We start from the raw sequence: 27405 nt of genomic DNA, 5'->3' as shown, positions 1-27405 counted from the left end.
AATTAGAAAGTTTCCAGAAAATAAGGTAATGAAAATTGAGTACCAACATATGAGGAGACCTATTTTAAAGGTAAAAAGTGCATCTTATATGCCAGCAAATATGGTTATTTACTACGAGGGTCACTATTTATATTTTGAGCCTTGGCAACACTGATTGAAGTTAGGCGCGATTTGACGTTTGCACGGAATCGTCTGGCATTATTGACCATAACGTACTTCAAATGTTTTGTCAATAGCTTCATTTGTGTTGTTTATGTTGCCTTGGTGATTGTGCGACAACAATAAAATGGAATTAACTCGTGAACATTTTCGTGCGATGATTTTTTATGATTTTCGACGTGGATTATCAAGACAAGAGTGCATCGATCAACTTACTTCCACATTTGGTGATGAAGCCCCATCCTTTGCCACTGTGAAACGCTGGTATAACAAATTTAATCGTGGCCGTATGGGTGTTTCAAGATGAACCCAATCCAACAAAAGTTGTTCGCGCTCGAAGCACATCGAAACAAATGGTCGCCTGTTTTTTCGGGAAAACTGGTCATGTGGCAACTGTGCCTTTAGAGGAACGTAGAACGGTCAACTCTGAATGGTACACAACAATTTGTTTGCCAGACGTCTTCGATCAAATACGGAAAACAAACAAACGCCGTCGGATCATTCTTCAAGATAATGCCAGCTGTCACACATCTCGTCTAACAACCGACTTTATGAACAGTCAAAAAATCGAATTGATGGGTCATCCATCGTACAGTCCTGATTTGGCACCCAATGACTACTTCTTGTTCCCGAATGTCAAGAATAAATTGCGTGGACAACGATTTTCGTCGGCGGAAGATGCCGTTGATGCGTCAAAAACCATATTATGGAGGTGTCTTAAGAAGACTGGAAAAATTGCTTTGACAAATGGTTCGAACGAATGCAAAAGTGTATTGACCATAAAGGAGAATACTTCGAAAAACAATAAAGCAGTTTTCAATGACAAATTCCTGTTTTTTCATTGTTAGGCTCAAAATATAAATAGTGACCCTCGTATTACAATATTGGATTAAAATTAATTAATTCTTGCACTGGAGTGGCCTTTCTGAAGGCTCAACTGGTAACATCATGAATAACTATGTAATATATTCTAATATAGGGCCAACTCTACCATATCGCTGCAGGTTTTAAAATTCAGCTTGCAACAGTGAAGGAATGTTTATTGTTCCGATTTAATGATGCACGTGATACAGAAAAAGAACAAAAAATTTAAAAAATACATACTGTACTCATTGTTTTGAAAAAGGTACTTAAAATTTCCAAAAGTGAACTTGACATATTAAAAAAATTGTATTAGCACCGAGTTTGAAAATTCAGGTGCCATGGCGACCGGGCACCCTGTATTTTTCTACCCCTGTATATACCTATTAATGACATTGCAATTGAAGCTTTCCTGGTGACTCAATTTAAAACAGGTGTCCTCAGGAGATCAGAGTTGGTGACCATTGTTGCAGTTGCCGAAAGCGTTCACCTTCAGAAAACATCATGCAGACAAAAGGAAGTGGTCTTCCATTTTGGTTTGGAGAGGTGCAGTTGGCCCATCTTGGTTTGCTAAAATTTGCACTTGGATACAAGCTCTATACAATTCCTAAAATCTTGGCAATTTTACAGATAAACTGACAGATAGAGTAGAACTTGCATGGAAAATCTGATTCAACCTTGATCTGATCCTGACATAGGCATTCAATGCAAGTATCCTACCATCTTAATTACTGCTTTCTAGTAGAACTTTTTTTTTTAATTTTTAAATCTTTTATTTACAAACATGACATGTACAAATTTTGTTGATCAATAATACCCTCAGCTGAATATCTGTTCAAATCTGAATGACATTTTGAATGATTCAACAGGCTCGATCTGGATGCATACACCTTGGAGCACACGCTGCAGGTGTAAGGTTTGAATCCTGTATGAGTTCTTTTGTGCACGGTGTATGGCGTTCTCTGAGTGAACCCTTTGCCACACACGTCACACTCGTAGGGTTTCTCACCCGTGTGCGTGCGGATGTGTTCTACCAGGGTTCTCTTCCGAGCAAACGATTGGCCGCACATGTCGCAAGAATAGGGTTTATCTCCAAGATGTACTTTCTTGTGAATTATCAACAATCCCATGCTAACAAAATATCTGTTGCAGATTTTGCAACAGTAAGGTTTCTCGCCCGTGTGCGAGCGACAGTGAACGTCTAAATCTCTTTTCTTCGTGTACGATTTCCCGCAATAGTGACAAATATTAAGTTTAAGGCGATCATCGTGAACAGCTTTGTGATGCTTCAGTGATGACTTATACGTGAAGGCACGCCCACAAATTTCACATGAAAATGGCTTCAAGCCTGCGTGCATATTATTGTGCTCCAAGAGTCTGTTTTTTGTTGAAAAGCATAGTCCACAAACCTTGCAATCAAAATTCTTTGTACCGTTATGAATATTGATGTGTAGCTTAAGAGAAGTTGGGTATTTGAATGCCGCACCACATATTTCGCAAACTTGAGAACGGTTGCTGTCATGTAACTTCCAGTGTTTGCTGAATGCATCCTTCGTCTTGAACTTGTTTCCACACTCGTTACACTCGAATTTCTTCACCTCTACATGAACATATCTTTTATGTCGTTTCAAATCTCGCATATGATAGAAGGACTTGCCGCAATCATCACAAATCAAGTTCTGCTTCTCCTTGTGGTAAGTTCTGTGAACTCTTAAACTGTCTTTGGATGCATACGATTTAGCGCAGACATCACATGGGTGTAACTTTAGAACTGATGCTGAAGGATCCTGAGCATTTTCTTCATGCAGAACACTTGAATCTGCATCCTTATCATGACTTGATGATGCACTGCTGGTCCACATATGAATCCTACAAAAGAAATATTCATTAAGATTTGGCACACACACAGGAGATGTACAGGGGTGTACTCCCAACCCGTTCGACACTATGATGGTTTTGGTTAAATGGTTGATGTGTCTCAGAACATTGGTATGGAGCACAGTCGAATTCTGTACCATGTTCTGGCAGATGTTTTTCAGAGATTAATATGGGGTCACATAAATGAAGGCAACTTTCACAACTGCTCATAACTCGTGTGTTGTATGATACTGATTATTTCAGACCCTCATTGATGATTCCCCCCCCAGAGATGAGGTTGGGACTTCTTGGAAGTTAGGTTTAGGAAGCTGGGTTATCTTCAGAATCTCTTGCCAAGGAAAGGTCTTATTTAGATAATGACACACTTGCAATGTGAAGTGTGCCAGGACATGGCACAGAATTAGGCTGTGCTACTAAAATAACAGTCTCCATTATAATCATCTCCAAAATAACTGCATTTTAATTTTTTTTAGAAAATGTATTGTACTTCTAGTGATCTGTTCATTTTATCCCTTCTTCTTTATTTCATTTTTGTTTCAAAATGTCTATTTGTTTTCAAACAGTGTAAAACATCGTGGAAGCAAACAACTCTCAGTGCTAACGAAAATCACTTGTTCCTGCCCTGAAGAACTCTGAGGCAGTTCCATCTGTGCTCCATAAATCTAATATAATATAAAATCAGACACTTTTCATATTTTCTATTAACACGACAAAAACACTACAAACAGCATAGACTTTTTGCTTTAATAGTGTACAAATCTAAATAAAAAAAATAATGTAGTCATGGATGAGCTGTGTGCTCACTCTGACAACACACCTTCGACAATGATGGTTTCTCTCACACTGCCATTTACAATACTGTTAAAATGGCACTTCATTAAAATTGAAAGTGAGCATGGCGCTCACCCACTACCGATCGCAGATTAACACTAATTTTGATATACAAATTTAAAATTAAATCCTACCCATCCATAAAATATTGAATGTCATTTGGTCTTTGATCTCCATTTTCTGCAGGTTGCTTTGAGTCTGTTTCTTCTTGACTTTCATTTATATCGATGTGTGGTGTAAGGAGATCAAGATTATCATCTTCAGTCTTCACTTGCTGAAATAAATGCAAAAAAGAAGCATGCTTATAATCATGTTCGCTTGCTATTTATAAGCAGAAAATACACACGACTATTTTATTACTGTATAGCACAATGTTTTAGTGGCTGCAACTGCAATTTTAAGGCTCTCGGCTGGACTTTGGACGATGCCAGCAAAGTCATTTTCAAAATATCCCCACTTTCAAAAAACCATTATGATATTCCAAAATCTGAAAAGTTACATCTACTTAGAAATCATTCTAGAACATACGACATTAAACTTTGTGCAGTTTGCTTTTGCTCTTGTCTAAATATTCACAATAGTTTTGTGGCTACGTAACCTATTAAACCAGGGGACTGGTTAATTACAGAGGCAAATAAAACATCCTTGTAATTCAAGGAATGTGAGCAATTTTATATTGGATCACTAGATTATTGGCTATCAGATTCACTACATTTATATCAGTAGTTATTTGTATATGTTGAAATTCATATCAGATTATTCCTAATTATTAGCATTACTTTCTGATGCCAGTAACAAAACTAATTCAAAAATAAAATGGCATCTCTTCAAACAGTATTACAGTTCATAATATAAGATTTCAAACAAATCATGCAGAGGACATCTAAATATTATCACACTTTGACAAACAGAAGTTTACAAATGGACACAATATCAATTAATGTGTAATGCAAAGTCAGTTGCGTAAAGCAAGTTATGGTAATTATGCAATATCGCCCGAACACCTCTAACTCCTTTATTTCGTTAATTTTAGCATTGATACTTACCTAGTCTGCATTGTGGAATATTCTTTAAGGCGAAGTTATGCCTTTCCCCCTAAAATAGTGTCAACTTTTCATATTACGAGTCATTATTTGTCTTCCTTGTTCTGCTTGGGTAACAGACAATATTGCGTGCACTCGTCATGGATCATCACACGTCGTGCTTTTGTTTTGTCGATTTGGAGTGGGTATGCAGTGTTTCAACCTTCTTTACCGAAAAATACCTACTTTTGTGTTCATTATGTCATCACAAACCATTGACGGATAGCCCCAAAAAACCATTCACGATAGCCCCCACAAACCATTGGCGGATAGCCCCAAAAATTATTCACGATAGCCCCACGAACCATTGACGGATAGCCCAAAAACCATTGATGGATAGCCCCAAAAACCATTCACGATAGCCCCCACGGACCATTTCCAGCAAGGTTAGGTTAGGTAAGCATACTTAAAAAGAAAAAAAATCTTGTAAAAAAGGCACGTTTGGAACTACTGGCGAGACCGCGTGACTTTCGACGCTCGCGCCATCTGCAGGTACATAATGGAAACAATGGCATAATGTTGTTGCTTTACAGAAAATGCAAGTTACTTACATAAAAAGTGATTATTTCTTGTTCTGCAGCATTCTATGCTGAAGTTTTCAGTTTCCGCGAAAGAAAATACCTCGAAGAACTTCGACAATCCTACAGAAACTGATTTCAGTAAGTAGTTTCTCCTGTAAATTTGTACATGGCACAGTGGTTCCCATCCCACTTTAAACTGTAGGTCCAGTCCCGATGATCTATCTGTGCATAAAGTGGCCTTAAAACTTCAATTCAAAGTTTCTATGACAAGCGAATATTCAAGAGTGATATACAATATGCGAGATTAATGTACAATGGATCTATAATCTTTGTATTATTTAAAAAAATAATCTTTAAGGTTAATTCAGAAATCTCCCAAGTTTTCAAAAATAAATCAAATTGTAGGGGTGAACTCATAGCGTTAGCATATGGTAACGGGGCCTAATTCGAAAAGGGAGAATGAAAATTTAAAAAAATCGCTTATTAGTACATAACAACATAGCTTGCTTAACGTGGATCTACTAGAATAAATAAGATTATGCAGAAAAATTTAGACAGTAGTTATGCATACCTCTATACCCCCATTCGGGCGATATCGCATATTTATCCAATTCATTTACAATTACATATATCAACACACTATTACAAGGTTTTAACATTTCTAGTAATTACATATGCTAGAATACATCAAAATTATTTCACAGTTCATAAAAAAAATGATTAGACATGTTCACATATGTGGTTGGACTTCGCGTTCCATGTTTCGTACATTTTATGACAAGGGCCTCCCCGATGGCGTAGTCCTTATAGTCAAGGGGTCCCAGGTTCGATACGCAGTGGAGGTACATGGCACAGTGGTTCCCATCCCACTTTAAACTGTAGGTCCAGTCCCGATGATCTATCTGTGCATAAAGTGGCCTTAAAACTTCAATTCAAAGTTTCTATGACAAGCGAATATTCAAGTGTGATATACAATATGCGAGATTAATGTACAATGGATCTATAATCTTTGTATTATTTAAAAAAATAATCTTTAAGGTTAATTCAGAAATCTCCCAAGTTTTCAAAAATAAATCAAATTGTAGGGGTGAACTCATAGCGTTAGCATATGGTAACGGGGCCTAATTCGAAAAGGGAGAATGAAAATTTAAAAAAATCGCTTATTAGTACATAACAACATAGCTTGCTTAACGTGGATCTACTAGAATAAATAAGATTATGCAGAAAAATTTAGACAGTAGTTATGCATACCTCTATACCTTCATATTCGCTCTGTTTATATTCATCCGACTTTTCGTTACCATACATTTTTTTTAACAGTATTAAGAAAATCGAGTATTCTTTAATTTACATGCTTCTTGAAGTAAACAAGACCAGATGGTAATAAATAGGAACGTCCATAAACACTCATGTTTGGAGCACGGTTGATTCCCTTGACATCTATGATGACTGGCCTTAGCACGGAGCATCTCTGGTGTATCAGTTACCTTATCAGAACGAACGTATGATGTGAACGAACCCGACTTTTCGGGATCCATATCTCAAACAGTCGAAAAATTCAAAATGATTCTGTTTAAAAGTAATTACTTCGATATTTTCTGTAGGGGTGTGCGGGATCCCGGAAAGCAAAGTTGCGAATATTAAACAAAACGTCTCGAAAACTTCCCGACCCAATTAAAACTTAACTTTCCTGTCCGCAGCCCGCTAATGATACCGCGCGAGTGCGTCAAGTTGACTGGAGAACTGGAGGCGCCCAGTATATGCTACTTATCAGCCATGGTCTCAACTCTGCATTCAACACAAGTCATAAGATGATACTTAGCTCCAACGTTGAACGCATCTGTACTGGAGGTGCCATTGTTTACTTTTAAACAACTGCAAATTCGGTTGATGATAAGAACCTAATAAATAACGTTGTTAAGAAAAGCATATATCGTAAACATATCTCTATTACAATTCAGAACTCCCGAGTGTACGCTAATGACTACCTTTAGATTACACATATTACAACAAACGCAAAATTAAGAGTAATGAACATTGCTCGCGTTACAATGGGGAAATTAAGTGGAAAAGTTATACTTATTACAGGTAAAAACATTGCTTATTTCATTGTGTTTTTAAAGTATATCAGATAGTTATATTCGTGCATAGACAGCGCATCTCTTTTCACGTGTGATACATGAAGAAGCACACGGAGTGGCCGAACTTCCATATACAAAACGGTATTTTTTTTACACTACATTATGTGGGTAACGGTTCCGATTGTTTTATGATTTTTTGGTATCCGGAAAACGGATTTCTTAACATTTACAGGAGAAACTATGGTAAAAATTTACTATCCTTCGGACACCTCTAATTTTTTCGTTTCGTCAATTTTTGGCATTCGTACTTACGTATCTGCTTCGCGGAACATTCCTGTAGGTGTATCAACGTTGTTTTGATGAAATTAATTGCAATTTTTCACATTACCAGTACGTCTTCCAATTTCTAGATCCTGATACTAAAACGACACCAAATTTTAACTATGTTTCCTAACCTAACAGAACTAACCTAACCACGCGCCAATGGTTCGTGAGGCTAGCGCCAATGGTTCACAATTATTTCCAATTTCTAGATCCTGATACTAACACGACACCAAATTTTAACTATGTTTCCTAACCTAACTAATGGTAAGACTGCAGAATATGGGCTGTTTAAGAGGAACATGGTTCATAATTTTTTGGTAATGTTTTGTAGTTAGTAATTGGGAAAAGTAAGTTTGAAGTTGTGGAATTTTTTTAAAAAAACAAACTAGAAATACGTATCCAGGTTGGGCGCACTTGGAAGGAAAAGTGACATGGTGGCGCACATTCCTGCACAAATCTAGTGAAAGCAAGAAATGCCTACGTTAATAGGTAGCTAGGTTTAGTTCTCTTAGCCTGAATAATAATTTGTCATTGTATTTATGCTGATGAAACCTAACCTAACCTTGAAGGCATTCCTCGTCGAAATAATGAAAGAAACTCTGCGTAAACAATATTCACACGAATGAATATAGAGAAATGCATTGCTTTTAGTAGCAGGAAAAGCATTTTTCAATGCTATTGGAACCCAACCTAACAGGCCTAACCTAACCTTGTAAGCATTCCTCGTCTGAAATAATGAGAGAAACTCGAATTCTGCGAAACGAAGGGTCTCACTTATTGCACAAAGCATTTTTATTGTAGGCTAGCTTGGTTTAGTTCTCTTAGCCCAAAGAATAATTTTTCATTGTATTTATGCTAATTGAACCTAACCTAACAGGCCTAACCTAACCTCGTAGGCATTCCTCGTCTGACGTCGGAACACAAGGTAGGAAAACTCTTGTGCTGAGAAGAAGACCCCGAAACAAATGACAGCAACTGTGCGTAAACAATATGGACGCGAACGAATGGAGAAATACATTGCTTTTAGTAGCAGGAAAAACATTTTTTACGCGCAATAATATAATAGTAATCGGAAAAGTAACACCGGAAAATGGAAGTAGAAGGTACGTACTTTCAGGGGATATAAATTTTGTTCGTCTATTTAGAGGAAAAAAGCAGCCCATGTTCTGCAGTGAGACCCCAAAAACCATTCATGATAGCCCCACGCACCATCACGGTAAGGCTAGGTTAGGTTGCTTTAGGTTGAGCAATACAGTGAAAAAAACTGTGTGTTTGGAAACATTTACCGGGGATTACGTCATCAGATACAAGCAACAGCTTTCATGCATCGGACGGACATTATTATAGAAAAATACATGAATTAGCAGCCAAATACATTGAAAAATGCGAGAAAACACTTCTACGACCTTCCGAAATCACACAGAAACTCAATTCCATACTTTCTCCTGTAAATTTGAAGAAATCCGATTCCCGGCTTTGACAGTTTTACCTTTTCCGATATAAATGTGTGACTGATGCACGAAAGCTGTTGCACCCATTTCCTTCCAGCCGGATGTTGCCTGTGTGTGATGACGTTATCCAGGTCAGTCCTATCCTATCCCAACCTAACCTAACCTTACCAGAAATGGTTCATGGGGCTATGTATGAATGGTTCGTGGGGCTATGCATCAATGGTTTCTGGGGCTACGTAGATATTTTTGGGTAGAGTGGCGTGGAAACACTGCATGCCGACTACGGTAGTGAAACTGACCACCATTTAGCGGAACATTCTTTAAGGTGTATTCCCGTTTTTCGTCCTGGAATCGGTGGGAAATTTAAAGAAACAAATTACTTTCGTTTGAAATTTTTGAGTCCAAATTTCCCACCGATTCCGGGCTCCGCCCCTGGGGTAATTGACCTACCGCCCCCAACCGCTAACGTGGCCCCGCCTCCGCTCCGGCTCCCCGGTTTTCTCTATAGACTCTCTGTTAAAGGCATGTTAGAAATTGGCCGGAGTCACCTACATCCGTCCGTTACATCACACAAAATACCTTCCAGATGTTAGACAATGCTACAGGAACTTATTACCGTAAGTAGTTTCTTCTGTAAAAATGAAGAAATCTGTCCGGGGAATATCAGATTAGTACCTTTTGCTTTCTTCACGAAAATAATTTGAATTTTTGACAGGAGGAGTAATTATTGTTCTTCCTTTTTTCGCTTGCGAAACACACAATATGGCGATACAGCTTGACTAGCATGGTAGATCATCAGTGGGTATGCAGTGTTTCCAACACTCTCAACCGAAAAATCCCTACGAACCATGCAAAGCAAGGTTAGGTTAGGCAAACATAGTTAAAATGGTCATCTTCTTGCAAAACAATTGTGTGGTTGGAAACACTGACGGGGGGTTACGTCATCAAACGTACGCAACATCAGGTTCATGTAGTGGAAGGAAATGAAAGCAACGGCAATTGTACGTCAGAAAGATATTTCTGTTGAAAAATACGTGAATTCCCGGTGAAATACATTCCATGATGAAAGAAAATACCTCCACGAACTTCTAAATGCTACAGAAACTCATTTCTGTAAGTAGTTTCTTCTGTAAAAATAAAGAAATCCGTTGGGACAATATCCAATTGTTACTTAAAAGTAAATCGGAACCTTAGTAGAATACATTTAGGGACTTTAATGCTAAGAGAACCAAGCCTGACCTGGACGTGCCAAACCTAACCACGAAAGCATACATTGAACAAAATCTTAAGTAGTCACTAAAACTCTGAAGTATGTGTTAACAGACGTAACTCGAAATCGAAACATGAAAAAATTGCATTTGTGGCATGATGAAATCACAATAAAGGAAAACGAACTTGGGCTTCCGGATATTTTTAAAAATTCTTCAAACTAATGTAGTCATATCTATCCACAAGAAAGGAAAAAAAAACTAACATAAGTAATTGTAGATTAATCATACTAACATCCATATCCTCTAAAACAGTGTTTCTCAACCTTCGAGCTGCGAGAGGTTTTCCTGAAGCTTGCCACTTGTGGCCCGAGCTGGAAGTGGAAATATTTGTTATTTATTGGAATTTTCCAGTGGTCGAAATGGAACATGTCAATGGAAATCAGCACTTACCAAATTAATTTCATGATATTAGCCAGAGGAAGCTAAACGATTCCAGTAGATCCAATCGTTGTCAACTAATTTAAACCAAATTTTATATTTTTCAATAAGCCTGGAGATAGTGAAACTAATGCTCTCTATGGTTTATTTATTAATTTAAATTTCAAGGGTACATATTAATTAACTTATTAAGTTTAAAAAAGTAGAAAGCTATTAACTTGTAAAATTATTAGGATTGGGGCATCGATTCACAAAGGTTGAGAACCACTGCTCTAGAATATTAATATCTTACAACTTTGGCAAGAAATGTAACATTGTAAATAGATGTGAACATGATTTTCAATCAGCGTAATCAATCAAAACAACTTTTACCCAACTACTTCAGTACATAACTGAAACCGTGGTTAATCATGAAATAGCTAATGGAACTACCTAGATTTTAACCAAGACATTTAACAGAATTAACCGTAATGTATTGATGGACACACTACATTACCTAATCCAACCTAATCTTTTTGATCATGTTTAACACCATGAGAAATTGAGTGTCAGAGACTAATGTTTTTGAAGTTTAAATATACCCACTAGTGGAAACCCTGTATGTTGATCTTTTAAATGTATTTTCTCTGCCCACAGATACAAGTTGAAGTGTATTTTAAAGTTTGTATTTTCATAAAATATATAGTTATAGTTCTGTATTTTAATTGCTTGCTTCTTTTACCTTAGGAGCAAGTTCAGGTATTGGTGCTGCTACTGCTCTTCATTTGTCAAGGCTTGGAGCAAACCTTTCTCTCACTGGAAGGAATATAAAGAATCTGGAGAAGGTATCGCAAGACTGCCAAATAGGAGACGGCCAATCAAAGCCATTTCTTGTGCCAGGTGAAGAACATTATCATCTTCATCTCATTTGGAATTACAGTTTCTGTTAATGTTGTGCATATTATGACTTTTCGTATATGTTTTATGATTTTTTTCAAAGTCTCCTAGCAGAAAGACTATTTATCATAGAATTTTAGAAATCATTGTCACATGAAATTTGAACCATCCTTAAAGTATGAGCACTGTTTGGATTCGAAAATAAGTTATTTATGTTAAAAAAAAAAACAACTTAAAAATTACCTTACGTAAGGATGTGCGCTTCCCATGAACAATGTATTTTCCTTTGACAAGCGACTGTAAGTATCGGAGACTAGTGAGAATTAACGTAGAAGTAAATCGGAACCTTAGTAAAATGCATTTAGGGACTTTATTTTAATGCTAAGAGAACCAAACCTAACCTGCCTAACATAGCCACAAAAGCATATATTGAACAAATTCTTAAGTAAACACTATACCTCCACAGTAAATTGAAAATTAACTATGTTAAAAATTGCATTCGTAGCATGATGAAATCACAATAAAACAAAAGGATCTTGGGCCTGCAATTCCCATACCGCCCGTGACTGTTGACCATGCTGCTAGTCGGAGACAGTGGTGATGCCCATAAAAACTGGACAATGGAGCAGTGGAAGACTGTAATCTGGTCGGATGAGTCATCCTATACATTGTTTCCAACTGCTGGCTGAGTGTACGTGTGGAGAACGCCAGCACAAGTGTACGATACAGACTGTCAGTTACCGAGAGTGAAGCATGGCGGTGGATCAGTGATGATTTGGGCAGCCATCTCCTGGTATTCTGCCGGGCCCATCATCACCCTGCATGAACATGTCACTGCCAGGGACTACGTAACCATTTTGAGTGACCAGCTGCATCCCATGGTGCAAACTTTGTTCCCAGATGGTGATGCCGTGTTTCAAGATGACAGAGCCCCTGTTCATACAGCTCACATCGTTCAGGACTGGTTTGATGAGCACGAAGATGAAGTGTCACATCTGCCATGGCCTCCACAATCGCCAGACCTCAATATTATTGAGCCCCTGTGGTCGGTTTTGGAGACCAAGGTGCGAGCCCGCTACCCACCACCATCGTCTCTACAACAACTTGCAGCTGCTTTGGAGGAAGAATGGTACAACATCCCTTTCACAACCATACGCGACCAGTATTTGTCCATTCCACGTCGACTGCAGGCCGTTCTGCGTGCCAAAGGTGGTCCTACTCGATATTAATAAAGGTAATGTGCATTTCTGCAGGTGTTTCCATATTTTTGTCCATCCCCTGTATATCAGAAGTGTTTTGTCAGTCTAATAGAATATACTCACAAAATTTATTGTGTGCAAGAATGAATAAGAATATCCCACAAGAACGTTGAATAATTGTGACAATTTTGCATGACACTTTTCCGGGCAGAGTAATATCCCACTTTGGTGATTTGCCATGGCCGGCAAGGTCCCCCAATTTGACCACTCCAGATTTTTTCCTTTGGGGATATTTGAAGTCATTGGTTTATGTGAATAAGCCAGAGACGTTACAGCAACTAAAGGACAATATTCAGCAAGAAATTGAAAACATTTCCCCATAGATTTCAAACACCATGAAAAATGCAATATAAAAGCCCAAATTTGCATCAATTTGAATGGATGTTATCTTTAAAATTGAGGACATAAAACTTACAAGTATCAATAAAAGTTTAACACAAAAAAACCTACTTTGTTTAATTTAAATCCCAAGCTATAGGCTAAGAAAATCAGGTGATGACTTTTGCACCACCTTGTACTTATATGAATATTAGTGTTCTGTTATTTGAACATTATCCATTGCCTAGTGCTTCTACTTTCACTTATTTTGTTCTCTTATTTGAATTGTTATTTTAGATGAAGTAAAAGCAAAAGCATCTTACAAGATGTAATTAACATTGTATACTAATCAGACAAATATGCTGAAGTATTTTGCATCTATTGATCATTGATAATTTCACAGATTGTTCTGTGCTCTTATCCCATTTTGTTACTTTTCAGAAGAATAAACATCACAGGGTACCACTGACTCAATACCCCTGCTAAAGAGTGGAATTGCATTGTTTGTGAAGATTATATTTTTTATGCACGTTTTCTGTTGTTTTTTAGCTAGCGGATGTGTTGCAGTAAAATAATGTACCTCTGTTACCAAGATTGGCAGTGTTTTTACTTCCACGGGCCATACTTGGAGATCAAATATATATCTGTTATTTGTGGTTTCCAATACATAAAACATCAAAATCTACCACCTATCTTGATCTGTTAGGTTACCATTTTTTTTGACATGATGAAAAATTTGCATCTTTTCTTGGATCTAGTTTGATGCAAGATCATGGAAAATATATTGATATCAGACAATGGACATTTCCACTCAATTTTTTTTACAACAATTTTAAAAACTACACCCTGGAAAAATGACCCCTGCAAGTTCTCGCGTATCTCTGCGTCCAGTTTAAGGCAGAAACGAGACTTCCAAAGTTGCGAGGCTAGCGTTGCGCTGAAAACACGCCGCCGCCATGTTACTACGTCACTCCTTAGGGAGAGCTCGTTTGTCGTCTGCTTCGAGCGTCCAGTTCCGAAGTTCCGAATGGGTAGCCCACGGTGAGCGAACACGTGCAGCAGTTTTACAAATCTGTACCGATTCAATTAATGGAAGAAGGAGCGAAAGGAGAAAGGAAAGCTATGCTTTGTAATGGTCATTCTTCTATGAAATATCCGTGCTGCTCACGTGCAAGATAAATAAAAGGGTTCAGCTGCGTGTGTTCTCAGGCCATGCGAAAAATATTGCTTATAAAACTGGTTGCTGACCAGACACTCAAAAATATTTTTTAAACTTATATTTATCTATATTTACCGTAACCTATGTAGTGCAAAATAGGAATTTTCACATTCTTCACTTTATTTATAAAGCCTATTTAACTTTCTTTTCCATAAAGCAATTTCAGTTTGTGTTCCATTTCTGTTGCGCAAATTATGATCAAATATTTTTGTGCAGATAAGAGAAAATACACTGAGAAGATTACATTAGTTGCACAGTACATATCTATAATTAGTTTATGTATAATTATTACAAGGAAATAATGTGTATAACCATGGGCGTATTTAAGGGGGATTCAACGGGTCCAACCCCCCCTCTTCTTTTGGTTCACTAAAATTACCAGTTTCCTTGATCTATCCGCTTGTTCATAAAAAAATCCTTCGGACTTATTTCATTCTCTTAAATTAGAGACGTATAGGACGGGATACGGATGGGAAGGAAATTTCGGTAATTCCACACACCAGATGGGACTGCAGACCAATATCTGCAATTTCCTGATAGTTTCGGAATTTCTGCGATAAGAAACTGCATTGAGACTATCAAATCAGTTATTTTTCCCCCTCGAATCATATTAAAGAAATTCGGTTCTTAAAAACGTAGTGACACAAGATAAACAGAAAAGTATCAATACTTCGTGCCTACAAACACACCACTTTGTCGGGTCCAACATCCCCTCCCCCCATGCTCCCCAACAAGCTTCCGGCCAGCAGTGTCCTGGATTTTCACTTACGAAATAAAGCAACCCTAATCATACCAAAAGTTGATCCTTCCTTCCCCCCCCCCCCCCCGTGAACTATATATACGCCCATGTGTATAACAATATTCCATACTGAAATGGTACAATATAATTATTTTGAATTTTGTACTGCGAAAAAAGGAGCCTCATCTCGTTACCCCGAACACATAAATTGGTTGGTTCACAACTTCACCACTAAGGATCCTATCGAGACGACACATGGCAGCCTTGGTCTCGTTCTCGTTGAGAGTTGTAAATGCCTGTCTCGTGTTTATTTGTAAATGTCTCATTGACAGTCTCGTCTCAATTTATAAACATCCGTCTCGGTTTGGGAGGGCAATTCTCGTTCTCGTCTCAAGTCTAGAAAAATATAGAATTAACAACGTATGCAAAGGCTTATCATTATAAATACAAAAAAACCTTTCTTAATATTTTTATTATTATTATTATTTGACTACTCGTTTCGACGGTACAGCCCTCGAAAACTAAATATTATCATGCTTATATATGCAAACCAAACTGCAGATTCAGAATTACCAGGAATGACTGGCGTTGTAATTATTATACACAAAATTCATGATTTATCTGAGGAAGTCGCATGTTCCAGGTTTGACTCTCGACCTGAGCATGACTGTTTCCTTGTGAGTGACATTTCGTTGAACTGGAAATTGTTACATGGGAGGATGTTTGCTCGAGACTTTGGGGACAGCTAGGGGGATGCTTCTATTGTTAATGTTAGTGTTGCTCACGAGACGAGGCATGTTCCGTCTCGTCTCATAAAAGGAGATGGGACAAGTGAGTGTTTTCGAAATGAGATGGGACAGGAGAAAAAGTTCGTCTCTTATCATGGCAGGTTGGGTGATACTTAGATTGTGCAGTTGGTGGTAGTGTGTGTGTGGGGGGGTGTATTCCTGCACCCCGACTTCGAATACAGCTTGTAGTTATTCATCTTCATTGTAGCGATTAGCCAAAAGTAGGAAGAAATGTGATGTTAGAGATGATACATAATAAATTAACCATGCGTTCTCATCGTTGCGGTTAAACAAAGTGAACGGAAAAGCGACGTAAAAGTAGGCTAAATACAAAAATTTACAATATATATATTAACCGAAGAAAACTGGCATTTACTGCAGGAAATTTAAAAACTCACCGTATCTTTTTATACCGTATCACCTCTTATATTGCAGAAATTGGCGTATAAACCAGTGTGTCCTAAAAGTATTATCTTAAAATTTGTGAAGAAAATATTATGACGAAAATAACTGTAATTCCAGAAAAGGCATTCCTATAACATTAAGTTCTTGCCAGTCAGAAATAACCTATGTATTTGCAATGAACAAGGCTGTTCACGTGTTCAGCCATTGACTGTTACAAGGTTTGCTTTGTCACCCTAATGGGAAAACCCTCTACCGAGTGGCTGAATTATAGTAAATACTACTATACTGCTAGGGTATAATTCATCTCCAAGAAATGGAGCACAAATTTTTGCACTGGAAGTTGTAAGATACTTGTTTTACACAGTAACAAGTGAATATGCTGTCGCTTCCGCGGCTTATGCTAAGTTGACGGGACGAGCAGAAGCCCCGCCTGCATGCATTTCTAAGTGATGACGTCAGAGGACCTCCTGTCTGTGGAGAGGACGTTTTCAAATCAGTGACGTAGGAGGTGAATTTCAGCGGTGTTTGAAGTCGTGTTTCTCGAGAACCGAAACAAATATCGCCGAGATATTTTGAACATCTCATGTTTGTGTCATTCTCTGTAAAATGAATGCATTTAAAACGTTTTTCATGTCAAAGTGGAAATGTCCATTTGATGATTGATAATTTTATTTACATTTTTTCAGCCAAGTCATTTGTATTTCACTTTATTTGGTTTACTTTGCGTCCTCTGTAGCTTAACTGTTATCTAAATGTGCTTCAAATTGTTTAATTTGTCACGGTACCACACTAAACGCATGGCCATGAAATTAGGCGGGTGGCAGAAGTTGGCGCCGTTGCCACGTCTGAACACAACTCCGTGTGTTCGGAGGTTGAAGAGAATGAAAGATCTCGTTGTAGATGGTCTTTGTAAGACATGTGATACAAACTGACAACATTTGCTCGAAAGGTCAGGGATGACACAAAAGTGCCCCGGAGAGATGTCGGTCTGACGCTTGAACTATGCAACGCAGCCCGGTTGCATTGCCACCCAGTGCACGGAACCCTCTCTCAATTTGTATTTGCTCATATGTGGCACCAGCGCAATTCTGCTCAGCTGCCTATTTTCGTGGCCGTGGATTTAGTCATTGAGCTGGTGATATAATATGAATCAGATTTATATTTCTTTTGTAATATACATTTTATTTACATAGCATTATGGTCCATTGAATGAGTATCTCTTGAGAAAGATACATGCCTGCAGCATGGAATCTGAGTTCAGAATGATTGTAATGTGATCAATATTTTACTGTTTGTATTTCATAGCAGTGAATACATTATGTTTGATGATTATAATCTCAAGTCAACCATTTTTTTTTTTTTCATTGAAACAAACAGGTGACCTTACAAATGAGGCTGATGTAAAGAACATTGTTGAGTCCACAGTGAAACACTTCGGGAAGCTGGATGTCCTGGTGAACAATGCAGGTGTACTGGAAATGGGAAGCATCGAAAACACAAGCCTGCAACAGTATGACAGAGTCTTCAATACGAATGTCAGGTACTGTGTGGAAGTTTTTGCTATGACCCTTTAAGATTTCTTACTAGTTCCTACTTATTTTTGCGATTTTGTTGAGATTAACTTGATTTCACTTAGTGTGTGTGTCTGAGACTAGTGAAATTATGGCTAGTCTGGTCATTGTAGTGTTTGCCACAGACTTAGGTTTCAGTCTTGGCTTGAGTCTGTATTTTTTGCTAACATTTCTAGACAATACATTTTCCTGTGTGTGTGCCAAACTGTGAAGAAAGGTTGTTGTGCATTTTTATAACACCTTAACATATGATAAAGGTAGTGGACCTTCAAAATTATTCAGTGAAAGGAAAAGAACAACAGCATGGAGTAGTGAAACATTTTCCATACGATATCCGCACCATGTTTACTGCATCATACTTGTCAGTATGTGGGCCTCCCCCATGGTGCAGTGGTAGCGTCATTGCCTTGTAATCAAGGGGTCCTGGGTTCGATACCCAGTGGAGGCACAAGTGGTTCGGATTCCACTTTAAACTGTAGGTCCAGTCCCGATTAGCCTTACTGTGCATAAAGTAGACTTAAAACAGCAACTCAATCAATTGTCAGTATGTGTAGAAATACAAATTCCATAAATCTTCAGGATCAACCTCTTATTAACATATGGATTCCTATTAATTAATAACTCTCGTTTTTATTCCAGATCAATTTACCACCTTACAATGTTGTCAGTCCCGCACCTTGTGGAAACGAAGGGATGCATAGTGAATGTTTCCAGTGTAAATGGACTCAGATCAGTGAGTATATCAGAGCCTTTCAATCTGCATTGATTAAGTATGTAAATGTGTCCACCTTGATTTTTTTACCTGAGACAATTATATGAAACCTGACTTTGAAGGAATGAGAAACCTATTTTAAATACAGTCTGTTAAGGTACTCACGTTTTCCACGAAGCTGTTTTTCATTATTTCCTATTTTTCGGTAACCACTGCCACCATCCTCGTTGGAATTTGTTGTGTTGTTGCTTGGCACGTTTCTGTTGTTTCTTCCTAAATTGCCGCTAAGTGTGCTGCTGTTGCATGTATGTCTGTGTATATGTCATCTGCTGTTCACCAGTGTTAATTGCTGCAGTAACGGAAGCCAGGCGTGGTGTGCCTGACCAATATCTATATTCAGTTCATGATGGTAGTGCATGATGGTGTGGGTTTCTTTAATTTTTGTGTCTATGAAAGTGTGTGCTTTGTATTTGACATGTACTTTTTTCGATTTTATGGTTGTGGAATTTGATATGCTTGGCAAGTCTGGTGGTGGGTTGGGCAGTTTTTGCATTTGATAGGTGCTGCTGAATTTGCTCACTGATGGATCTGCTGAAGTAATGAGCCTTGCACTCGCATTCAGTAACATAGACACCTGGATTGTTGAGGGGGGAGAGGATGTATATTTTATGTTTGTTTAGTTGGTCAGCTATTTTGGAAGTTGGTTTGTGTGCTATTTGAATGTTATAGGGGGGGGGGCTTTGGTGAGGCAGTTGGATGTGGTATGATGGTAGGGAAAGGCAAACCACTTGGTTTTGTTACTGGGATCTGGTTGTGATGGTGGAGCAGGTTGTCAGACTTGGATTTCAGCTTTGCTGCACAATGTGGAGAGTTGACATTCAGTATATCCATGTTTTAGTGCCAGTTCCGTGGTGGTTGTTATCTCGTCCCTCAGGTCTTCTTATCTGGAACAGTAGGAGAAGGCTCTTCGGAAGAAGTTTAGCCATACGTTGGCCTTTTGCTTGGGTGGATCGTTGGATACGGAATGAACAGTCTGTTGTTTGGCTATCTGCTGGCTGGGAATGAAATGTGAATTCCAGATGTAATTGACTTCACAAGTGAAAAATGGTGGCCTCCTTTAAATAAAGACCTGGAAGTTTAGTGAGTAAAAGGAGTAGTTTATAATTGAGCCATATATTTTGGCTAAAAGCAATAAACTTCATCACCACTCTTCCCACATTGAACATATCATTTACAAATGTATCACACATGATTTATTTCTGTTATGAAGAAGTCACAGGAAAATTCTACAGCATGCATTTCAATAAACTGACAATAACACAATACAGCATCAAGAATATGTGAGTTAATTGGAAATAAATAATTTTGATTATTCTGTGTTATTCAGTTCAATATAATTTTCACATTGTTCCTGAAAGTGTGGAGAAATTTGTACTGTGGGACCTGGCACAGAAAATGATCTTTAACATAGACCTAGAATTTTTAACTTTGAAATGTGCAACATTGTATTGTATATATTTCTACTTCAGTTTGAAGCTAGACTAGTATATGATTATACTAATTAGCAAATAAATATTTTCTTTCAGTTCCCTGGTGTTTTGGCTTACAACATGTCAAAAGCAGCTTTGGACCAATTTACCCGAACTGTGGCACTAGGTATGTACTAGGTGTAGTCACCAATAGTTTGCTACTAGTTAATTCTGAAATACAATTATTATTTATAAAGGGAAGTGGACCTGATGTGTATGAAATATTATTATTTTTAACTTTACAAGCATTAATATATTCTGTTATATTTGTAGTCATTTGTTATCTTTGCAAGTTAAGATATAACAGACTTGTAATAAAGGTTTTCATGCAAAAAGAATTGAGATGTATTTAAAAAAAAGAGAAAGGGGGTGTTTGCATTGCTGAATTCAAAGGCACTCATAGATAATGTGATGATACAGAATACCTGGAATTGACAAAGTATGCACAGAGATCTATTTAGTAGAATTTGGTATGAAGTTAGATCTTGGCAATGTAGCTTGGTGATAAATATTTGCACGGAATACCAAAAACCTAGGCTCAAATTATCACTACATTTTCAGTAAGTTAATACACATCGTCTGTAGGCTATTCTGCTTAGAGGTGAGCAGATCTCAGTAGCATATTCCGAAAAATTATGCAACAATTCTTATTTATTGTATATGTTTATTATACACTCCATTTACTGTATATTAATTAGACATAATAGAAATAAAACACCAATGCAGACATGCAACAAAAACAGAAGTCTGACAACTTCAAATTTTCCATCAATTTCTATAAATAAAGTTAGTTAACCAGCAGTGAAGCAGGTAACATGGGAGAATACACTACTGGCAGATCAGATTGTTTGAAGCTTTGGATATTGGATGTCAATGGGTTCAGATAATGATATTAGGTCTAGGACTTAGTTTTGAGAGTTGGATGTTGCATGTAAGATCCAAGATTTGAATTCCACAGAATTTGGATAATTTGGATCTACATTCAAAAGCCCATTCATAATGTTTATCAGTATATTGGACTATTTTCATTGTTTTATTTGCAGAACTGGCGCCAAAGGCAGTACGAGTGAACAGTGTGAAGTAAGTACCCTAATAAGATAAAAGGCATAACTGTAGCAGCTTCCCACCAAAAGGGCAGATGGCAGTAGTGGGCTTTCTCAACAAAACGTACCACATTGTTGAGCTAGCCACCGCCGTTGCCAAAGCTGGCTGCACTGCTGTTCAAAAGGTCAATGGCTGCTGCATGTTATAACTTTACCTTCTTGGCATGCCACAGTTTTCTTGCACTCATGTCACGTGCTTCACCGTAGAAGCAAGCATGGGCAACAACATCCACGTGACTCAGTACAGAATGTCAGGAAGCTGGTAGAGTTATGCCTTTTGCCCTACAAATGCTGCATGTTAAAAAAAAGGTGGCATCAATAAACTCTCTCTGATGATTCACTGCACCTATCATGTTAGTAATAGACAAGATTATGTGATAGAGTTCTTTGAATATATGTTCAAAGTGGCATCAGGTCATTGTATATGTACTTATTTTTCCTATTCAGGAGCACTGGGAATATAGTTGTTGAATTTGTGGTGAAGATAGATTATTCATATCCTTTTAATACAATTTTGTAGATGAACAAAAATAAAAACATGAACTTAATTTCTAAAAGTTAAGTAATACTCACAAGTTAGATTTTAAACTTTTAAAAATGTTTATTACTGTAGAACAATAGTGAAATATTAGCAGTGGCAAATACTTAATTTGTTTTAAAGTTTTCAGGCCTGAATTGATGCTACAAGCACTGTTCTTCTTCTTCTTCTTACAGTCCAGGAGTAGTGAAAACACAATTGCAAAGAAGGGGAGGTTTAGATGAAGAGAAATACAAACAGGTAAGGAAGTTTTAATTCATTTAATGAAAAACTAACAATTGTATAGTTTAAAATGTTGGAAATTGTCCAAAGAACACCTGTGAGAGTAAGATGTGATTGCAGTAGTTCTAAATTTCCTGCTAATACGCTTTTCCTCCCAATTACAATAGGAACTGCTATCGTACATTTTCCATTTCCATCTCCTCAACAAGTTGAAGGTCTACCATTTTCTTTCTGTCTCCATGACACTGCACATTTCTTTTTCTTATTTCCCACTTTTGTTTGATTCACTCTGCTTGTGTTATATATGCTAATTCTAAAGTTCTTACTATCAAAGAAGGGTTTTTGAGGATTGAGACGAATCCCCCAAGTTGAACATAATCTATCGTAAATGGAATTTGGAAAACAGAATAACTTACATTTCTACAAAAACAAGTCTTGAAGAAGGATGTTATTCTTAAGTTTTTACCAAACCAATTGCATATGCCTTTTTTTTTTTAATTGGGAAATTATATGTACATTTTCTGCTCAATGTTCATAGATATGATACCAATATGCAATGTACTAATGCAATATAAAATTGTGAACACCGAGTGCAGATCTTGAATGTTACAGCAACTTTTTTTATAAATTTATGTGAAAACAAATGAAGAACTTGTTGCCTCTGTACTTAAGAAAAGAAACTGCTTATTTCAATTTTTCAAAATGATTTCAAATTTTAAAAAATGTTCTTACACTTCTCAGATTTACATATTTGGAAAATATATCATCAACTGCACTAAAACAAAAATATTCACATGTAATATTTTGAAAATCAAATTCTTGTTGATAGCAGTACTTCAATTAACTTGTGAGAAACATTTTAAATAATGATTACAGGATTTTGATAAAAATCTTCAATCAGTATAATTATTAGCCTATTTACTAAGACAGTTTATATACTGTCAGAAACATAATTATTACGTAACAAGACTGCATTCTTATAAATTTTTATTACCACGTGTGTAGTTTTTGGAGCACTCAAAGGAGACGCATGCTCTCGGTCGACCGGGTGAGCCAGGAGAAGTGGCCCATGCGATCGCCTTCTTCGCTTCGGATGATTCCAGCTTCTGCACTGGTGTCACTTTGCCTGTGGATGGTGGCAGACATGCCATGTGTCCTAGGTAGAAGATTTCCCACTTGTAAAGCTTTTCTTGGATGGTAATTTTGAAAATATGGTACATTAAGCAATGTATGAATGTGGAGCTTATGTAATTGTTCATAAAAGCATCTATTTTGTTGCATGAGATGTGATGTACAATGGTAATTGGAAATGTATAGTGGACAGGAAATAAAATGTATATTTTCATTTATATGTATTTCTTCTTCATGAATAATGAATGTGCTGTGTTTTATGGGTGGGTTAGATGAATCAGTGTTTTATTTGTTATCGAATTAGGTTAATTTTTCCAGGACGTTACCTTTTCTCACATTGACACTTCTAAGAAAGATGACAGCCACCACCATGGTCCAGCAATTCCTGGGACATTCAGGTTTTGTGTGGGTGAGATCAGGTTTACACTAATTGCAAAGGACATAATCGGGGCAGAGCCTATTACTTGTCTATGGTTTGTGACTTAAAGTTACCTTCCTACCACTTGATGCTGCTAGTGACTTAGTCATCCTTATTTCCATGCGGTACTTAGCAGCGCTCAAAGTGGACAATCTTAGCAGGGGGGATGCTCTTACAGTTTAACATAGTGACAGTGAGGCAGCGGGGGGAATGCTTTACAAAATAATTGTTTTGTTAACTGGGTGGATAACCCTCCCTCATTTAGAGCACTGGTACGTAGAGATTCTTCTTGTTTGGGTTTTTAATATCTGCATGATTTAACACTGTGAGCCGTGGTAACTCAAATGGTCTAGCACCTGGCTACCATGTAGAAGACCCAGGTTCGAATCCCAGGGCAGGTCATCTCCCTGTTTCTGTGCCACGTATAAATGGGTACCTGGGGGCAACCCTGGAGGGTAAAGGTGGCCGGGCGTGATGCTGATCACATCATCCCAACTATTGCAGAAATAAAGAATATGTGGAGAATGCACAGGGGTGCCTATCTTTACCTGTACCTTATGATTTAGCACTGTCGTTTCATCATGTGACATTCCAGTGATATATTACTTGTTACTTTGTTACCATTATGTCATTGCACACAATAAACTAAAAGAGTCACCTTGAAGATAGACCAGGTTGGCTCTTAATCAGGCAACTTGGCTGAACATCCCTTGTGCTTGATGTCATCCTCTGTTCCCAAGTTAATGAGTGAAATCTAGTTGATTGTCAGGATGGATACTGACCACTAAAAATGTTATCTCTACTTCCATGAACACTCCCTGACAGAAAGAAGAGAAAACAAAATCTTACAAACATTTTTATTTATGTGCGTGAACACTTGTCAGCATTTCAGGTCTTCACCAGTTTAGATATGAAGTAATCATTGTCAATTCTTATAGATATTAAACATTTTTATTAAAATTGGCAAGAAGCAAATGTTCTGATCTGACCACGTTGCAAATTTGATTCATGAATATTGCAGCAAGGGCGTAATTGCTGAAAATGTTACTGATTTGATAAAAATGTCAATACCCCGTAATTGTACACTTTATTTTAATCTTGTGATATAAAAAGTGGAAAAACAGCTACAAATGGTCAATAGATGCACACAAAATATGCAGGTTAACACACACTACTACAATGTAATGTGTCAGTCAAATAACTTGTTTAATATTGTTGCAAACATGAAAAATTTGACTTTTTCACCTAGTGCAGTCTCTGACTACTTGTTGAGATTCCTTCTCATGGCCTAACAAATGGTCATAGGTACACATTTTACTGATAACAACATTATACAAATGTAAAACCTGTTTTTTTCCTAGGACATTGATTCTTAAAATGCTTTTACCTCAAGGTAAGATTTATCACATTCATAGTTTTGGCATTGGTGCTACCACATAGTTTCTTTTATTTATTTATTGAAATTTCCAGTACAGCAGAAGCCATTTTAAACCGGAAAGAAACAACAGTAAAACAGTACACTAGTGTTAAAATGAACACACGAAACAAGATAAAATAAAATAAACAAAATATAAATATAAACATAAACAAGTCAAGACAGTTCCAAGGTAAACAGATGTGTTTCACAAAAGCATTACTTATATACAATTTTTTCTATGTTGGTGATAAAAGATGGATATGAACTGAATATATCGGTTTGGTTTGATATGACATTGAACTGATTTGGTAGCCTATGAAATAGTGAACGTTGAATGAGTGAGAGTCTTGGAGTTGCAGTGTGGAAAGTTTCCTTGCTCCATGTTTTGTGTCTGGGCACTGAGGGAGAGTTTGTGGAGTGGGATGCTGCATCTTAGGTTTCCATTAATGATCTTATGTAGTAATTTCATATCTGCAACGTATCTACGTGATTCTGGAGTATTTATGTTTAAGTTTACAAGCAGATCTCTCTTAGGTAGGTGTCTCTGGGCCCGCACTCTATATCTAACGATGGAGAGTTAAAAGCTGAGAACATTGTCGATCTTGGAGGTATGAGAAGGGGCAGCCATGTTCCAGATGGGTGAACAGTATTCTAGAATGGGGGACACAAATATTTTGAAGTAAATAGAAAGTGCTTTCGGGCTATGGATTTCGGTGAATCTGTAAAGTAAGCCTAGCATATGCATTGCCTTTTTTGTGATGGTTGATATGTGATTATCGAAAGTTAGTTTAGAACCTATGAGGATACCTAGATCTCGGTGTTGTGCTTCTTTTGCTAGAGTGATGTCGGTGAGTGTATAATTGCCTTCAAGAATGTTTTGCTTCAAGAACATCATAATTGACAGAGAGGTAGTTGAAAATCTGATATAGATAATACACAACTCTTTAACACATTGGGGTCTCACGACGGGCATAGCCTGCAATGCACTAATAGTCAATGTGGACGAACAACGGGCATAGCCCGTCCTGTGGTATGCAATCGCTTTGCCGATTGAACGACGGGCTATGCTCGTACTTCGTCTCATGTACTTCTTCTTTCAAGCCCCTCTGTTGAAATTCCGACCGCTAGGTGACTCATGTGCTATTTTTATCTCACACCTGCGACTGTTTGTTATCGGGATGTACTGTGCATTGTTTAGAATGGCATCGTTAGATCCAGACTGCATAGCGGAAATTCTGCATGAGGATTCCGCCTCAGAGTTTGAAGTTAGCGACGATTTTGATGATGCAGATGAATTTGAAGATTGGGAAGGTAGGTTATATTCGTAATAATTAATTGTTGACAATATAAACAGTGTTGCAAACTCTAGTATTTTATGAATGAAGTGAGAAGAGGTAATTTTTTTGGGTCTATTCATCTTGCCTTGCTTGATTCTCCTACATGCACTGATGTATTTTTAGTTTTTCCATTTATTATTTTGTATAGTGTATGTCAAATGAAAATTTATTTTATTTATTTAGTTTATTTATTTATTTGTTTAATTTTTACAGATGATGCAGAACCTACTGATACATCATCTGGTCCTGTCCTGCAGCCACTTTTTCATACAAAAGCTAATTACCTGTAATTAGTAATTATTTTTTGTTATGTGCACATAAGAAGTATTCTTGTGCAAGATTCAAAAGATGTATTGATAGTTTATGTAATTAATTATTGAAATTTCCAGATTACGAACTTAAAATATCTCTATAATAACATTTGTTACAATGTTGACCTTTTTTTCTCACAAAACATAACATTTGCTGAAAAAATATTGAAAAATGTCTGAAAATGAAAAGAAAATTTAACAAATTTTTGTTCATTGAAAAGAGGAAGTTTTGTAGATTTAAGAAATATGTGGTAAATAAAAACATATTAAAAACATTTTTTCTATAATTTTTTGAAAAACAACCAAAAACCGCAGACCAGAGGTAAAAATGCTGTATTATGAGGCCAGACCCGAATGTGTTAATTGTTTTAAATTTTGCACTACATTATATATCTGAAACATATTAATGCACAAACCTTGTACTTCAAGGTTTCCAAACCCCTTTTGTTTTCTTTTCTTTTTTCAATTCTCTGAGTCAACATTCTTGAAGCAATATATATATCTTGAAGATAATCTTATCACATCAAGTGGCTTTTGTTGTCAAATAGTTGCTTATCATTGCCCAATGCAAGTCATAACTTTCCATAACTGTAGATCGGTTTTAGAACTAAAACAGCAATATGAGGTTGCCAGGTGTAATCCTAATCGTAGGTAAGGAAATGCAAATGCAGTATT

At 37.1% G+C, this 27405-nt stretch overlaps 3 protein-coding genes across 5 annotated transcripts in view; 2 read left to right on the top strand and 1 right to left on the bottom strand.

Moving 5' to 3' along the window:
- Positions 1–1182: 1182 nt before the first annotated feature.
- Positions 1183–6762, bottom strand: LOC146003337 (uncharacterized). 3 transcript variants are annotated; one of them, XM_083141616.1, is made up of 3 exons: positions 6584–6762; positions 3864–4003; positions 1183–2889 (listed from the first exon to the last, which is right to left on the bottom strand). In XM_083141616.1, exons 1-3 carry the CDS (start codon positions 6638–6640, stop codon positions 1797–1799), a joined length of 1290 nt encoding a protein of 429 aa, XP_082997742.1. In that variant the 5' UTR covers positions 6641–6762; the 3' UTR covers positions 1183–1796. The 3 variants fall into 3 exon arrangements, with proteins under 3 accessions (XP_082997742.1, XP_082997743.1, XP_082997745.1); XM_083141617.1 differs by having other exon boundaries at positions 6592–6762; XM_083141619.1 differs by lacking the exon at positions 6584–6762 and adding an exon at positions 5363–5448.
- A 400-nt stretch (positions 6763–7162) lies between these two features.
- Positions 7163–23465, top strand: LOC146003336 (3-oxoacyl-[acyl-carrier-protein] reductase FabG-like). Its single transcript, XM_083141615.1, has 8 exons — positions 7163–7420; positions 11564–11716; positions 17819–17981; positions 18652–18745; positions 20311–20380; positions 21297–21333; positions 22071–22134; positions 23122–23465. Exons 1-8 carry the CDS (start codon positions 7363–7365, stop codon positions 23278–23280), a joined length of 798 nt encoding a protein of 265 aa, XP_082997741.1. The 5' UTR covers positions 7163–7362; the 3' UTR covers positions 23281–23465.
- Positions 23466–27287: 3822 nt separating this feature from the next.
- LOC146003335 (uncharacterized) overlaps positions 27288–27405 on the top strand; it is a 30898-nt gene continuing 30780 nt past the window's right edge. Inside the window, exon 1 of the mRNA XM_083141614.1 lies at positions 27288–27381. Coding sequence (XP_082997740.1) covers positions 27351–27381 — 31 coding nt within the window. The 5' untranslated portion in view covers positions 27288–27350. The remainder of the gene's footprint in view (positions 27382–27405) is intronic.

Source organism: Lepisma saccharinum, chromosome 20, assembly GCF_977018435.1.
Source record: "Lepisma saccharinum chromosome 20, izLepSacc3.1, whole genome shotgun sequence".
Lineage (NCBI taxonomy): Eukaryota > Metazoa > Arthropoda > Insecta > Zygentoma > Lepismatidae > Lepisma > Lepisma saccharinum.
This window is presented reverse-complemented; position numbering and strand designations above follow the sequence as displayed.

What these genes read in the sequence shown, in the direction of transcription:
- LOC146003337 (XM_083141616.1), bottom strand. Translation starts at nt 6,640, where the DNA reads ATGTATGGTAACGAAAAGTCGGATGAATATAAACAGAGCGAATATGAA. An exon ending in GCGAATATGAAGGTATAGAG is followed by an intron (nt 4,004 to 6,583) that starts GTATGCATAACT and finishes CATTTATTTCAG; the next exon opens with CAAGTGAAGACTGAAGATGA. An exon ending in ATTCAATATTTTATGGATGG is followed by an intron (nt 2,890 to 3,863) that starts GTAGGATTTAAT and finishes TTTCTTTTGTAG; the next exon opens with GATTCATATGTGGACCAGCA.
- LOC146003336 (XM_083141615.1), top strand. Translation starts at nt 7,363, where the DNA reads ATGAACATTGCTCGCGTTACAATGGGGAAATTAAGTGGAAAAGTTATA. An exon ending in TACCCGAACTGTGGCACTAG is followed by an intron (nt 20,381 to 21,296) that starts GTATGTACTAGG and finishes TTTTATTTGCAG; the next exon opens with AACTGGCGCCAAAGGCAGTA. An exon ending in GTACGAGTGAACAGTGTGAA is followed by an intron (nt 21,334 to 22,070) that starts GTAAGTACCCTA and finishes TTCTTCTTACAG; the next exon opens with TCCAGGAGTAGTGAAAACAC.